We start from the raw sequence: 16,452 nt of genomic DNA, 5'->3' as shown, positions 1-16,452 counted from the left end.
GCACAAGCCATCAGCCTGCTCCTGAAGCTGCTACACTCACCCATGGGCAGGGTGTGCCTGAAGGCCACCAAGGCCTTCACCATGCTGCCAGAGGCCCCTGAGGGATGCAAGGTCCTGCAGGCACACGTGCACACCTTCCGTGTCCTGGAGGAGGACTCTGACAGCAAGGCTTACGAGGGCGAGGCCTTATAGAAGGTGACTCAGATCACCATCGATGTTATTGAGTGGAAACCCTGAGCCCCTCATTGGGTCAGACCTGATCAGCCACCTCTGCATCTGAATAAATGTGCTCAGTCTCTTTATTTCAAGTTGGAATGGCACTTTCCATTCCTGGACCACGGTCACGTCTCTTCTCACTCTCCTGCCAAAGGCGAAATGCCAGGCCCAGAAGCACCAGGTCCTGGATGGTACAGACCAAACCCAGTGCTGGGGATGGGTGGGAGGTGGCCTTGGAGGTTTGCTCTCTGTTGGGGCCAACAGTTTTCCTCAGAACGTTGAGAGAACTGAGACCTCCAGGGGCAAAGCTGGGGACCCTGCAGCACACACGGGCCTGCCCTTTGGGTCAGCACCCTGGTCGGCTCCACAGAAGGGCTTCACCCTGGATGAAGAAGAGACAATCCCTTTTCAATGAGGGCAGGCTCCCAGCTTTGTGCACTATGACATCATCCCACTAAGCAGCCTCCACGCAAGGATCTCCTGGGCTCCCGCCTCTGCAGTCCAGGCTGAGGAGAAATTAGAGATGCGGGAACTCATCTCTAATGACCAGGGACAGAGGTGCCTCTGTTACTAGGGGAGGGCCAGGAACACAGACTATGTTGGGACCTAGAAGTCCTCAGCACCATACCCTTGCCCCCATTCTCCAAGGCCCATTTACCACAACATTATCAGCTTCTGGGATTTAAGAAGCTGCTGCCGGGAGAGGTATGGGAGCCAGCCTGGAAGAGGCAACTGGTGATTCAACTGTAGCCCAAAGGCACAAACTGCCACCCCAGACAGCTGAGGCTGGACAAGGGCAGAGGGACAGCCAGTGGCTATAAGCCCACACTATGGAGGGAGCCTGCTGTGTTGAGACCCCACCTCTACACTGACTGTTTATCTATGGAGCCTGGGGCAAGTTGATTAACTGCTCAGTGCCTCAGTTTTCCTAGCCCTAAAGTGGGGCTAGTAATTGTGCCTATCACAAATGGGTATGATTTTGGCAGTGCTGGGGCATCATACTGAAAATAAGTGCCTTATACATTGTGGGTACCCAGGAAGCCAGTTTATGGCCCCTCAGAAGAGACTCATCAGCAGGCATCTGAGGGAGCCTGGAGTCCTGCATCCTGCAGGTGCCTGAGGTCCTATGCCCAGGAGAAGCTGCTCCCTCACTCCACAGCAGTCTACAGAGCACCCCCTGACCAGGGGTACACCTGTTTGTGCAGGTGCAAGGAGGGAGCCCTGGGCCTCTCTGGGCTCTGACCTTCCCTGGCAGGACTGTAGAGGGCCCAGAACCCTGCCTTCTTTTAGCCAGGCCCTTCCCTCCCTTCCCAAACTCACAGCCTCCTCACTGCTCTCTGCCTCAGACTCAGGACTAATCTCATTACGTCCTTCATCCCTGTTTGCATCAGGGGCTGCAAGAAGCTCAGCTCACCTCCCCTTCATGGCCCCAAATACTCCTTTTCTGATTCCATCTGCTGAAACCTTTTTTCCAAGCCCTCTGGAGGCCCCAGGGCCTCAGCCTCTCCCTGGAACATTCTTTCCTTTCTTGCTTGGACTGAAACCTAGCTCTCCTGAGACCTGCTTCCCCACCCTGGGCGTCCTCCTATGCTGCTTTCCTCCCTCCCTGTCCCTCATGCCATCACTGGAGTGGGACAGGTCCTTACAGACCATCTCCTATGCCCGTTCTGAGGAGCCCTCTGGTTCTGAATCCCTGCACAGGCTCTGTGGCCCTGGCCCTCTCCCCTCCCCAGCACCACACCACCAGATTGCTCTTGCAGGGCATGACGTGGACTCCCTGTGGCTGAGCCTAACCACCAGTCCTCAGGCCTCATCTTTCTTTGGTCATGAGCATTTCTCCAGTGGAGCCTCACCACCTACCCCTCCCTGAAACATTTCCAGGAAATGAAGCCACTTCTCTGCAATTTTGGTTTTTCAGTAATGTGCTACTGTGCTCTTTAGGAAACTGATACACATCGTGGTATGTTTAAGCTTTTAGGGAAGTGGGAGGATACTGGGGGCTGCTGTGTGAGCACCTCTATGCCATACCAAGTAAGACCAGTGCGGGAAACTGGACCACTAAGCTGCAGGACTACCTCCCCCTCCAGGATGCTTTTCACAACTTCCAAGATCCCCTCACTGGATCTTGTGACCTTCCATGGCCTGGACTCATCTTAGGCCTCCCTGTTCTGTCCATGTGCTACTGGGGTGCCTGCCGATCAGATAATTGGTGATGCTGTCACTGAACTGACTGCCCAAAGGGACTCGTGGTCTTTGGTGCATTCCAGGCTCCACCACAGTCTCTGCATCCACAGGCAACTGTGGTCCTGGCTGCTCTCTGCTGTTTGGTTTCCCTTCCATTTTTACTTATTGCCTAAAGAACTTCATACAAAATTCTATTTAAAAGCAGTTTATTCCACAGTCTCACATAGAACATATCAACTATTTTAATTTTTTTCTTCTTTCCTATCACTGTCTAAAAGCACATTTTTTTTTATACAGTAAGACCCAGTGTGGTTGACTGTATCTGATTTTTAACCTATTAGATGGGCAATTTTTTTTTTTTTTTTTTGAGACGGAGTCCTGCTCTGGGTGATTCTCTTTGATTCTCTCTGTTCTCATTCCACCACATGCTCTACGGAAGCATAATCCTTCAATTGCACTCATATAACCTGTCAGTAACTTTTCACTCCCTGAGCCAAGAGCTTCTCCAGCCAAGCTTCAGCAAGACCAATTTCTGACCCATGGAGCAATGGTTAACAGCAGCCTCACTGAGCTCACATGCCCAGCTGTGGAAGCAAATTTCATTTTATGGTAATTCTATCTTGCCAGTACAGGCGGTGTAGCATGTTAGTTTATAGATAAACCTTTGGTGTTAAAGAGATCCAGCTCTTGGTGTCTATCCTGAGTAATTTACTTAACTGACACCCACGTTCCTCATGTGTATAATGACTATAAAAAAACTAATTCAGTCTCAAAGTGATTGTGACACTTCAAGGAGGCAACATACAGAAGTGCCCATATACTCAATTTATAGCTGTTATTATTTTCATTCTTAAGCACCTGCTTATTAACTACAGTCATATGTGGCAGAATGGCATTTTGGTCAATGACACACCACATGTATGACAGTGGTCCCGTAAGATTATAACAAAGCTGAAAATTTCCTTTTGCCAAGTCGTAACTGTTGGAATGTCGGCGCAATGCATTACTTACGTGTCTGTGGTGAGGCGGGTGTAAACAAATCTACTGCGCTGCATCGTTAGAGTAAAACAACATTTCTTTTTGGTAAACATCTTAAGTAATATGTTATACAAATGAAAGGCTAACCACAGTGATGGAATTTTTAGAAAGAGACAAAACTAAGTGCCCACGAGGATTTGGAGAAATGGCTACTCACATATGCTGTTAGAGGAGCATGAATTGGTATTATCATTTTGGAAAAAGTTTGGCATTATTTATGATAGTGAAAGATATGCCCCTTCTAACAGTCTACTCCACAGAAGTGAGTGCTGGTATTATTCCAAAACCACTGACAAAAACACTCAAAGCACCATTACTTGAGATAGCCACAATTATATTAAAAATAACCCTGGTCAGACACAGTGCTCATGCCTATAATCCAAGCACATTGTGAGGCTGAGGTGGGCAGATCACCTGAGGTCAGGAGTTCGTGATCAGCCTGGTCAACATGGTGAAACCCTATCTCTACCAAAAATACAAAAAAATTAGCCAAGCATGGTGACGGGCGCCTGTAGTCCCAGTTACTCAGGAGGCTGAGGCAGGAGAATGGCGTGAACCCCAGAGGTGGAGCTTGCAGTGAGCCGAGATCACGCCACTGCACTCCAGCCTGGGTGACAGAGCAAGACTCCGTCTCAAAAAAAAAAAAAAAAAAAAGAATGAAAAAGAAAAGTCTAGAACTTAAGTGATCAATATCAACTTAGAGAACAAAACCAAAGCCAAATTTTTGAAGACAGGAAAGAGTGTGATACTATCTTTTGTGGGAAGGAACTCCTGGCTACCCCAAAAATTAGAGAACTGGGGAGAAAGAAGCCTCATCTCAGAATCTGTGAGTGAGTTGGGAAGTGGAGCCTGGAAATGTGCTCAAGGTCAAACTTTCCTCCTCCCTTCCAAGGAGACTGGAGTTTTACCAGTGAGCCCAGAGTGAATATTCACTCCACCATCCACCCCGGGAGATCCCTTTAAACCAAGAGCGCACAGTGAGGACAGAAACATGAATGTGCACTAACAAGTCCTGAAAGTTCAGAGGGTGATTCTCGATTTCCCCTTGGCACACAGCACAAGGACTGTTTCTCTAGGTTCCAGGAAATGCCTGTGAGAGAGTTGCATCCCCCAGCTTTCCTTCATCACAGATGACACCCAGTGCTTAAGCCTACACCCCTTGTGGACAATCCCAAGGAGTGTTGACTAATCCAAACCAAAGGCTCTGATGTTCCACAGGCAGAAAAGAGCTGGTGCATTGCAAAGATAATCTCTCATGAACGCAGCACCCTCATAGCCCATAGAGACAGTTCTTACCATGATGCCAAGAAACTCTGAAAACAACAAGCCAGACCTCACACACGTTTCCATTTTCTTTCTGATTTCATACCCCCTCCCTCAGCCCCTCCTCACAAGCAGCAGGGATAACCTGGAGGCTCCTGGGAACCTTTTCCCATTGGGTTTTTCCTGGCACGTAGTTGCCTACCTGGAGGAATCTCCTCGTCACTTAGACTCTCCAGCGTCAAGTCTTCAGAAACAAAAACACAAGGATAAGTCATTAGAGAGAGTGACTCACCCACTCCTCCTACTTCAGCTGAAGCTGAGTGATGGGCTATTCTCCCACCCCACGCTGCTTCATGCATGATCCCCTCATCTTTCTTCTGGGTCGACAAACCTTCCTACAGCTTCTCGGGTCAGAGTTCTACACTGGCAGAATCACTTTCACGAGAACCCCAAGCCTCTTTCCCAGCAGGAACCCAGAATCAGGTTTCTATACACTGAAGCTAGCAAGTTTTTCCCTCAGGAAGTGAGTTATTTCATGGTACCTACCGTTTTCTTTCTGAGCTGTTATCTGCAATTATATAAAAGAAAACATTATGAGAATCAGATTACGCTGTGTGCTTCACACAGATCTGTTATTCTCTGGACAACGATAAAAAACCAGAAGGCAGTATAGTGACTGAGCCGTAGGTCAAAGTCCCCAAAGACTAGCACAGAGGATAACTATAGAAAAACAAGACCTCTATTTGCAGAATTTACCACTAAGTTTAACTTTATATGCAAATGCACAATGCTTAATCCAAGGAGGAAAACTGGTGTTGTGGAAAATCCCTCAGTATTCCAGTTGATAATGGATGCTGTCATTTAAAAGCACCCTAGCATACCACATATCAGTTGGGAAGACACTCCTACTGAATTCCAGCCCCACAAAGAGGATAGTGTTCAGTGTACATAATGTGCATTGCCAGATTTTCATATCAAAATTAATTGAGAAGTAAAGGAATCAGGAAAGCAACATTGCTGTAGAAGACAAAAAGGGGGGTCTTACGTGGGCATCAAGATCACCATCATCATCTTTTTCATGTTTGCATCGTGGTGGGAGTCTTAAAAACAGGCGGTCCTCCGGCCAAGCTGGAAGGACACAGAGGAAAGATCAGTGCCCTGGTTTGAGACTGTGAGTCACTCAGGGAGCTTTGCTGGATGTGCTGTATGGAGGCGGTTGATTAACAAGCCTAAACTGAGTGGATGCTGGGCTATTCCCCTGAGTGGAAGAGGGCTGGCAGAAAAGGGGAGCAGGAAAGACATGAGACATGGAGATCTTGGCCTTGTACTAGAGGCATCATGCAGCAACACAAAACAGTCAACCCAAAATGGAACTAAAAGGCACAATAAGGGTTAATGGAAGAGTGCCTTTCTCCCTCTCAAATGTTTTAAAAGTCTTCTAAACGAACAGCATTTTCTTAACGTATTCAACACCGTGTCAGTACACTGCGTTCCAATTATGATAGTACTTCATTTAGCATCTGTTTAAAAAAATTGTTATTTGATCAAAAGCCTATTTTATCAATGAAATGGACTCAATTTTACCCAAATTATTCTATTAAGCACGCAGTTTTTTTCATAGAAATCATTTTAAAAATTAAATATTAAAATGCTACAATTAAAAATAGTCATGATTTCCTCTTTGTAAGTCGTCTTCTGGAACCAGGGTGTGTGCACAAAACCTACTGGGCCCCTGTGATCAGGGGCTTCAGCAGCTCCTGAGGAGATTCCCTAAAAATCAGGCTTCATTCAAACAGGCCAAGCTCACACGGCCTGCTCTAACTACACCAGCGAAGCTGAGAGACGTGACTCTGAACAGTTTCTGCCATCAGGATAAGTTTCCAGGTTCAAATATACATTATCTACTGAACTGGGGAAATGTATACCAATATAAATGAACAAATTCATGAAAAAAAGTCCACGAGTACGGGGGTGATTTTTAGTTAACTACCTTACATAAAAATTATTTTTTTTGGCCGAGCACTCTGGATCACACCTGTAATCCCAGCAGTTTGGGAGGCTGAGGTGGGTGGATGGCCTGAGGTCAGCAGTTCACGACCAGCCTGGCCAACATGGTGAAACCCCATCTCTACTAAAAAATACAAAAAATTAGCCAGGCATGGTGGTGAGTGCCTGTAATCCCAGCTACTCAGGAGGCTGAGGCAGGAGAATCACTTGAATCTGGGGGGCAGAGGTTGCAGCGAGCTGAGATCACGCCATTGCACTCCAGCCTGGGCAAGAACAGCGAAACTCCATCTCTACATATATATATGTATATTTGATGCCTATTCATTCAGACGTATAAAATATTGGTGTCAGAAATCAAAAATTTTTATCAGTCGTGTTAAATCTAACTTATCAGCTGTCAACATGCAGATCCTAGGAAGTAAAGAAGGTACAAATAAGTGGAAAGGCATCCTGTATTCACGGATAGGAAGACTAAACCTGACTAACACACAATACTACACAAATGATCTACAGACTCACAACAACTGCTATCAAACTGGTAACAGCCATCTGTGCAGAAATGGAAAAGATAATCCTACAACAAGCCAGACCTCACACATGTTTCCATTTTCTTTCTGATTTCATACCCCCTCCTTCAGCCCCTCCTCACAAGCAGCAGGGATAACCTGGAGGCTCCTGGGAACCTTTTCCCATTGGGTTTTTCCTGGCATGTAGTTGCCTACCTGGAGGAATCTCCTCCTCACTTAGACTCTCCAGCGTCAAGTCTTTAGAAACAAAAACACAAGGATAAGTCATTAGAGAGAGTGACTCACCCACTCCTCCTACTTCAGCTGAAGCTGAGTGATGGGCTATTCTCCCACCCCACACTGCTTCATACATGATCCCCTCATCTTTCTTCTGGGTCGACAAATCTTCCTACAGCTTCTCGGGTCAGAGTTCTATACTGGCAGAATCACTTTCACGAGAACCCCAAGCCTCTTTCCCAGCAGGAATCCAGAATCAGGTTTCTATACACTGAAGCTAGCAAGTTTTTCCCTCAGGAAGTGAGTTATCTCATGGTACCTACCGTTTTCTTTCTGAGCTGTTATCTGCAATTATATAAAAGAAAACATTATGAGAATCAGATTACGCTGTGCGCTTCACACACATCTGTTATTCTCTGGACAACGATAAAAAACCAGAAGGCAGTATAGTGACTGAGCCGTAGGTCAAAGTCCCCAAAGACTAGCACAGAGGATAACTATAGAAAAACAAGACCTCTATTTGCAGAATTTACCATTAAGTTTAACTTTATATGCAAATGCACAATGCTTAATCCAAGGAGGAAAACTGGTGTTGTGGAAAATCCCTCAGTATTCCAGTTGATAATGGATGCTGTCATTTAAAAGCACCCTAGCATACCACGTATCAGTTGGGAAGACACTCCTACTGAATTCCAGCCCCACAAAGAGAATACTGTTCAGTGTACATAATGTGCATTGCCGGATTTTCATATCAAAATTAATTGAGAAGTAAAGGAATCAGGAAAGCAACATTGCTGTAGAAGACAAAAAAGGGGGGTCTTACGTGGGCATCAAGATCACCATCATCATCTTTTTCATGTTTGCATCGTGGTGGGAGTCTTAAAAACAGGCGGTCCTCCGGCCAAGCTGGAAGGACACAGAGGAAAGATCAGTGCCCTGGTTTGAGACTGTGAGTCACTCAGGGAGCTTTGCTGGATGTGCTGTATGGAGGCGGTTGATTAACAAGCCTAAACTGAGTGGATGCTGGGCTATTCCCCTGAGTGGAAGAGGGCTGGCAGAAAAGGGGAGCAGGAAAGACATGAGACATGGAGATCTTGGCCTTGTACTAGAGGCATCATGCAGCAACACAAAACAGTCAACCCAAAATGGAACTAAAAGGCACAATAAGGGTTAATGGAAGAGTGCCTTTCTCCCTCTCAAATGTTTTAAAAGTCTTCTAAACGAACAGCATTTTCTTAACGTATTCAACACCGTGTCAGTACACTGTGATCCAATTATGATAGTACTTCGTTTAGCATCTGTTTAAAAAATTTGTTATTTGATCAAAAGCCTATTTTATCAATGAAATGGACTCAATTTTACCCAAATTATTCTATTAAGCATGCAGTTTTTTCATAGAAATCATTTTAAAAATTAAATATTAAAATCTACAATTAAAAATAGTCATGATTTCCTCTTTGTAAGTCATCTTCTGGAACCAGGGTGTGTGCACAAAACCTACTGGGCCCCTGTGATCAGGGGCTTCAGCAGCTCCTGTGTCACTCTCCCTGAGGAGATTCCCTAAATATCAGGCTTCATTCAAACAGGCCAAGCCCACAGAGCCTCCTCTACCTACACCAGTGAAGCTGAGAGATGTGACTCTGAACACTTTCTGCCATGAGGATAAGTTTCCAGGTTCAAATATACATTATCTACTGAAATGAGGAAATGTATAATAATAAAAATGAACAAATTCAGGAAAAAATTTCCATGAGTACAGGGGTGATTTTTTGCTTAACTAGCTGACAAAAAATTTTTATTTGATCCCTTTTCAGTCAGATAAACAAAATATTGCTATAAAAAAATCACAAATTTGCCTGGGCATGGAGGCTTATGCCTGTTATTCCAGCACTTTGGGAGGCCGAGGGGGTCAGATCACGAGGTCAAGACATAGAGATCATTCTGGCCAACACGGTAAAACCATGTCTCTACTAAAAATAAAAAGAAATAGCTGGGGGTGATGGCTCGTGCCTGTAGTCCCAGCTACTCGGGAGGCTAAGGCAGGAGAATCAGTTGAACGAACAACGCGGAGGTTGCAATGAGCAGAGATCATATTACTGCAACCCTGTCTAATGACAGAGTAAGACTCCGTCCAAAAAAAAAATCACTAATTTTTATTACTCATGTTAAATCTACCTTATAAGCTGTCAACATAAAGATTCTAGAAAGTAAAGAAGGTGTAAATAAGTTGAAAGGCATCCCGTATTCATGGATAGGAGGACTAAACATGACTAACACACAATACTACACAAATGATCTACAGACTCACAACAACTGCTATCAAACTTGTAACAGCCATCTGTGCAGAAATGGAAAAGTTAATCTAAGACTTTAATGAACTTTTATGTGCCTCAAATAACCATAGTAACGTTGAAAAAGAACAATGTTGGAGGACGCACATTCATGAGATTGAAATCTACAAAAAAACAGAGAAGTTCAGACAGCATGCTCCTAGTGTGGGGGCACCCATAAGTATCACAGATATAGAATAGAGAGCCCAGAATTAAATGCACACATACAGAGTCAGCTGATCTTCAACAAAGGTGCCAAGAATACACAATGGGGAAAGGAAAGCCTCTTCCACAAATGATAGTAAAACTGCATATTCTCATTCACATGAAGAAATGGAATGCTGACAGTGTGCTCAAGGTTGTGCTGCTCCCTCCATTTCCAAGACACTGGAGCTTTTGCAGTGAGCCCAGAGTGAATTTTCATTCTCTCCTCCATGCTCAGGGAGGTGTCTTGATACCAGAGGTAAACAGCAAGCACAGGCAAATGAATGTGCTGCCATGAAACCTAACAGTTCATAAGGTGAGGATCCATTTCTCCTATGCATCTGGGCACACCGCAGAAGAATTCTGTCTCCAGGATTAAGTAACTGCCTGTGTCAGAACTGCATCCCAAACCAAAGTCTCTGACATTTTGCAGTGGCAGAGGCAGAAAAGAGCAGGTGTTCTCAGAAAAGTCATCTTTAAATAATAAAGAAGAGGTGATCGAAAACACAGGTTACTTAAAAACATAGTACTTCTCACAATGATGACATTAAACTCTGAAAATAACAAACTCGGCTTATATTTACTTTTCCTTTTTCTCTTTCTACACCCTCCCTCAGCCTCCCAAGCAGCAGGTATAAGATGAAGGTTGCTGGAAATGCTGTTTTATTAGATCCCAACTGAAGTCTCGTTGCCTACCTGGAAAGGCATCCTCTTCCCTGCTGAGATTCTCCAGAATCCACTCTTTAGAACCGCTAACATCAGGATAAGTCAGGGAGAGGTGCACTCACTTTTCCTACTCCAGTTGAAGACACACTGGCTCACACAAAATCTCCTGGTTGGTCCTCTGGGTTCACACACATTTCTACAGCCCCTCTGCTCATAGTTATACACTTGGGAAATCGTTTGCTCTCACCAGACCCCCCAATATTTTTTAACAAGAACCCAGATTAAGGTTTCTATATATTAAAGCCAGCAAGTTTATTTCTCAGAAAATGAGTTAGTTCAAGGTACGTACCCTGGATAGGTGATGGTAAAATCTGCAATGAGACAAGAGAAGATACTATAAGGATCAGATCAATTCTGCTGCACCCCTTACACTGATATGTTAGTCTCTTGATCACTTCACAAAACTAGTTGTGAAACAGTGGTTGAGTCAAGGATCAAAGACCAAACATTCTAGCATAGAGGACACATGTGGAAAAGACAAGAGCTTTTCCCACAGAATTTATCTTTGAGGTTGATTTAGGTTGGTAAATGCACAATGCCTAATCCAAGGAGGAAAACTGGTGTGGAGGAAGATGCCTCTGCATTGCAGTTGATGATGGATGCTGTCATTTAAAAACATCCTAGTGTGTCACGTATCAGATGAAAAGAAACTCCCACTGAACTCCATCCTCACAAACAGAATTGTGTATGTTGTACATAATGTATCATGTCATATTTTTATATCAAAATTAATTGAGAGGGAAAGAAATTTTAAAAATGTATACAGTGGTCCATTTTTAAGACAAAGTGCCTTGAACCGGTTTAGGTCAGCAAAGTACAGAAGAAATACTAGGCTCCTGCTCAGATGGGCAATGCCTGCTTCTTGGTCACCCCCTCCTCCCCACTTAGTTGCGCTCACTTCAACCAAAGAAGATTAGTCTAAGATGAAAGTTTACTAGCCTACAAACTGCTCACTTTGTCTGTTCTTATCAGGCTGCCCAGGTACTTAGGTCATAAATGAAATACTTGAAGAGCCCCTGAGCTGAGTAGGATGGCAATGCATTGTGGGCTGCAACAAAATGCAGTAAGACAACCCTAGAAAAATACCTAAAGCCCTTCCCCAACAATCAATAGGCAACACCCAGGAAGACTGTGACCCCATACTACTCAGCGTATGAGGAACCAGGGAAGGGACCTGCACACTAGGGGATAAATTGCTTGTTGGAACTGCTGGGTGTGTCTGACCATGAGACACCGGTTCTTGCAACACTGTCATTAAAAGTCTCACTTTCAACTGGGAGAGGTGGCTCATGCCTGTAATTCCAGCACTTTGGGAGGCCGAGGCAGGTGGATCATGAGTTCAGGAGATCGAGACCATCCTGGCTAACATGATGAAACCCCGTCTCTACTAAAAATACAAAAAAAAATTAGCCAGGTGTGGTGGCAGGCACCTGTAGTCCCAGCTACTCGGGAGGCTGAGGCAGGAGTATGGCGTGAATGCGGGAGGCAGAGCTTGCCGTGAGCTGAGATCGCACCACTGCACTCCAACCTGAGCAACACAGAGAGACTCCGTCTCAAAAAAAAAAAGTTTCACTTTCAGCCAGGCATGGTGTCTCAGGCCTGTAATCCCACCACTTTAGGTGGCCGAGGTGGGCAGATTACCTAAGATCAGGAGTTGGAGACCAGCCTGGCCAACATGGTGAAACCCTGTCTCTACTAAGAAAACAAAAATTAGCTAGGCATGGGGACATATGCCTATAATCCCAGCTACTGAGGAGGCTGAGGCAGGAGAATTTATTGAGCCCAGGAGATGGAGGTTGCACTGAGCCAAGATTGCATCACTGCACTCCAGCCTGGCTAACTGAGCGAGAATCTGTCTCAAAAAAAAAAAAAAAAAAAAGAAAGAGAAAAAGAATAAGGAAAGAAAATCTCAATTTTGCTGTTTCAGCTCCCTGAGTCCATTCTTTCAGTTTGGACTGGTGAGTTTGTTTCTCACATCAGAAAACCAACATATCCTTAGAAAACAAAGAAAGGTGCTCTTACCTGGGCATCATGATGATCATCATCCCAATCATCATCTTCACTTGGTGGTAGGCATATTAAACTCAGGTTGTCCTCAACAGAAGCTGGAAGGACACAGAGGAAAGATCAGTGCCCTGGTTGTTTGTGACTGTGAGTCACTCAGGGAGCTTTGCTGGATGTGGTGTATGGAGGTGGTTGATTAACAAGCATGGACTGAGTTGATGCTGGGCTATTCCCCTGAGTGGAAGAGGGATGGCAGAGGAGGGGAGCAACAAAGACACCAGACATGGAGGCCTTGGCCTTGTACTAGACGCATGATGCAGCAACACAAAACAGTCAACCCAAAATGGAATTAAAACGCACATTAAGGGTTAATGGAAGAGTGCCTTCCTGCCTCTCAAATATTTTCAACTCTTCTAGACAAACAACATTTTCTTAACATATTCAAGACCATCTCAGTACACTAGGATCCAATAATGGTCGTATTACATTTAGCATCTCTTTTAAAGGATTTATTACTTAATTAAAAATCTATTTTATTGGTAAAATGGATTCCATTTTACCCAAATTATTCTATTAATCACACATTTTCATAAAGATCATTTTAAAAATTAAATATTAAAATGCTACAATTAAAAATAGTCATGATTTCCTCTTTGTAAGTCTTCTTCTGAATCCAGGGTGTGTGCGCAAAACCTATTAGGACCCTGTGATGAGGGGCTTCAGCAGCTCTGTGTCACTCTCCCTGAGGAGATTCCCTAAAGATCAGGCTTCATTCAAACAGGCCAAGCTCACAGAGCCTGCTCTACCTACACCAGTGAAGCTGAGAGACGTGACTCTGAACACTTTCTGCCATGAGGATAAGTTTCCAGGTTCAAATATACAGGATCTACTGAAATGAGGAAATGTTTACCAATACAAATGAACAAATTCAGGAAAAAATGTCCATGCGTACAGGGGTGATTTTTTGGTTAACTAGCTTACAAAAAAATTTTTATTTGATGCCTATTCATTCAGACATATAAAATATTGGTAAAAAAAAAAAAATCACAAACATGGCCGGGCACAGTCTTTCATGCCTGTAATCCCAGCACTTTGGGAGGCTGAGGCAGGCAGATCATGAAGTCAAGAGATCGAGATCATTCTGGCCAACAAGGTAAAAAGATGTCTGTACCACAAAAAAATTAGCTAGGGGTAATGCCATGCACCTGTAGTCCCAGTTACTTGGGAGGCTAAGGCAGGAGAATCACTTGAACCCGGAAGGCAGAGGCTGCAGTGAGTGGAGAGCATGGTACTGCACCACTGTCTAATGATAGAGTAAGACTCCATCCAAAAAAAAAAATTCACAAATTTTTATTAGTCATGTTAAATCTACCTTATGAGCTGTCAACATAAAGATTCTAGGAAGTAAAGAAGGTACAAATAAGTTAAAAGGCATCCCGTACTCATGGATAGGAAAACTAAACATGACCAACACACACTGCTACACAAATGATCTACAGACTAACAACAACTGCTATCAAAATGGTAACAGCCATCTGTGCAGAAATGGAAAAGATAATCCTAAGACTGTAATGAATTTTTATGTGCCTCAAATGACAATGATAACGTTGAAAAAGAATACTGTTGGAGGACACACATTCATGGGATTGAAATCTACAAAAAAGAGAGAAATTCAGACAGCATGATTCTAGCGTGGGGGCACATAGAAGTATCACAGATATAGAATAGCGAGCCCAGAATTAAATGCACACATACAGAGTCAGCTGATCTTCAACAAAGGTGCCAAGAATACACAATGGGGAAAGGAAAGCCTCTTCCACAAATGATGGTACAACTGCATATTCTCATTCACATGAAGAAATGGAATGCTGACAGTGTGATCAACGCTGTGCTTCTCTCTCCAATTCCAAGACACTGGAGCTTTTGCAGTGAGCCCAGAGTGAATTTTCATTCTGTACTCCACACCCAGGGAGATGTCTTGATACCAGAGGTAAACAGCAAGCACAGACAAATGAATGTGCTGCCATGAAACCTAACAGTTCATAAGGTGAGGATCCATTTCTCCTATGCATCTGGGCACACTGCAGAAGAATTCTGTCTCCAGGATTAAGTAACTGCCTATGACAGAACTGTGTCCCAAACCACAGGCTCTGAGATTTTGCAGTGGCAGAGGCAGAAAAGAGCAGGTGTTCTCAGAAAGATCATCTTTAAATAATAAAGAAGAGGTGATCAAAAACATAGGATACTCAAAAGTCCATAAACATAGTACTTCTCACAATGATGACATCAAACTCTGAAAAGAACAAACTTGGCTTATATTTACTTTTTCTCTTTCTACACCCTCCCTCAGTCTCCCAAGCAGCAGGTATAGGCTGAAGGTTGCTGGAAATGCTGTTTTATTAGATCCCACCTGAAGTCTTGTTGCCTACCTGGAAAGGCATCCTCTTCCCTGCTGAGATTCTCCAGAATCCACTCTTTAGAATCACCAACATCATGATAAGTCAGTGAGAGGTACACTCACTTCTCCTACTCCAGGTGAAGACACACTGGCTTACACAAAATCTCCTGGTTGGTCCTCTGGGTTCACACACATTTCTACAGCCCCTCTGCTCATAGTTATACACTTGGGAAATCGTTTGCTCTCACTAGACCCCCCAATATTTTTTAACAAGAACCCAGATTAAGGTTTCTATATATTAAAGCCAGCAAGTTTGTTTCCCAGAAAGTGAGTTAGTTCAAGGTACATACCCTGGACAGGTGATGGTAAAATCTGCAAAGAGACAAAAGAAGATGCTATGAGGATCAGATCAATTGTGCTGCACCTCTTACACAGATCTGTTAGTCTCTTGTTGACTTCAGAAAACTAGTTGTGAAACAGTGGTTGAGTCAAGGGTCAAAGACCAAACATTCTAGCATAGAGGACACGTGTGGAAAAGACAAGAGCTTTTCCCACAGAATTTATCTTTGAGGTTGATTTAGGTTGGTAAACGCACAATGCCTAATCCAAGGAGAAAAACTGGTGTGGAGGAAAATGCCTCTGCATTACAGTTGATGATGGATGCTGTCATTTAAAAACATCCTAGTGTGTCATGTATTAGATGAAAAGAAACTCCCACTGAACTCCATCCTCACAAACAGAATTGTGTATGTTGTACATAATACGCTTTGTCATATTTTTATATCAAAATTAATTGAGAAGGAAAGAAATCAGGTGAAGGAAATAATATATACAGTGATTTATTTTTAAGACAAAGTGCCTTGTACTGGTTTAGGTCAGCAAAGTACAGAAGAAATAGGATATACTAGGCTCCTGCTTGGATAGGCAATGCCTGCTTGTTGGGCATCCCCTCCTCCCCCTTAGTTGCCCTCACTTGAACCAAAGAAGTTTAGTCTAAGATGAAAGTTTACTAGCCTGCAAAATAGCTTGCTTTGTCTGTTCTTATCAGCCTGCCCAGCTACTTAGGTCATAAGTCAAATACTTGAAGAGCCTTGAGCTGAGTAGGATGGCAATGCATTGTGGGCTGCAACAAAATGCAGTAAGACAACCCTAGAAAAATACCTAATGCCCCTCCCCAACAATCAATAGGCAACACCCAGGAAGATTGTGACCCCACAGTACTCAGCCTATGACGACCCAGGAGAGGGACCTGCACACTAGGAGATAAATTGCATTGAAACTGTTCTGGGTGTGTCTGCCAATCACACACCAGGTCTTGCCACACTGTCATTAAACGTCT

At 44.0% G+C, this 16,452-nt stretch overlaps 1 protein-coding gene across 6 annotated transcripts in view; it reads right to left on the bottom strand.

Annotated features, from left to right (window-relative positions):
• Positions 1 to 281: 281 nt before the first annotated feature.
• LOC100452612 (aspartate-rich protein 1) overlaps positions 282 to 16,452 on the bottom strand; it is a 36,685-nt gene continuing 20,514 nt past the window's right edge. For all 6 annotated transcript variants that reach the window (XM_063722818.1, XM_063722819.1, XM_063722820.1 and 3 more), the window contains 10 exons: positions 15,464 to 15,485; positions 12,734 to 12,816; positions 11,001 to 11,022; positions 8,275 to 8,357; positions 7,775 to 7,796; positions 7,431 to 7,472; positions 5,747 to 5,829; positions 5,248 to 5,269; positions 4,904 to 4,945; positions 282 to 598 (listed from right to left, as the gene is read on the bottom strand). In XM_063722818.1, the coding sequence (XP_063578888.1) occupies positions 594 to 598; positions 4,904 to 4,945; positions 5,248 to 5,269; positions 5,747 to 5,829; positions 7,431 to 7,472; positions 7,775 to 7,796; positions 8,275 to 8,357; positions 11,001 to 11,022; positions 12,734 to 12,816; positions 15,464 to 15,485 (426 nt within the window). In that variant the 3' untranslated portion in view covers positions 282 to 593. The remainder of the gene's footprint in view (positions 599 to 4,903; positions 4,946 to 5,247; positions 5,270 to 5,746; positions 5,830 to 7,430; positions 7,473 to 7,774; positions 7,797 to 8,274; positions 8,358 to 11,000; positions 11,023 to 12,733; positions 12,817 to 15,463; positions 15,486 to 16,452) is intronic.

Source organism: Pongo abelii, chromosome 23 (genome assembly GCF_028885655.2).
Source record: "Pongo abelii isolate AG06213 chromosome 23, NHGRI_mPonAbe1-v2.0_pri, whole genome shotgun sequence".
NCBI lineage: Eukaryota > Metazoa > Chordata > Mammalia > Primates > Hominidae > Pongo > Pongo abelii.
The sequence above is the reverse complement of the archived record's forward strand: the minus strand, read 5'-3'. Positions and strand labels throughout refer to the sequence as shown.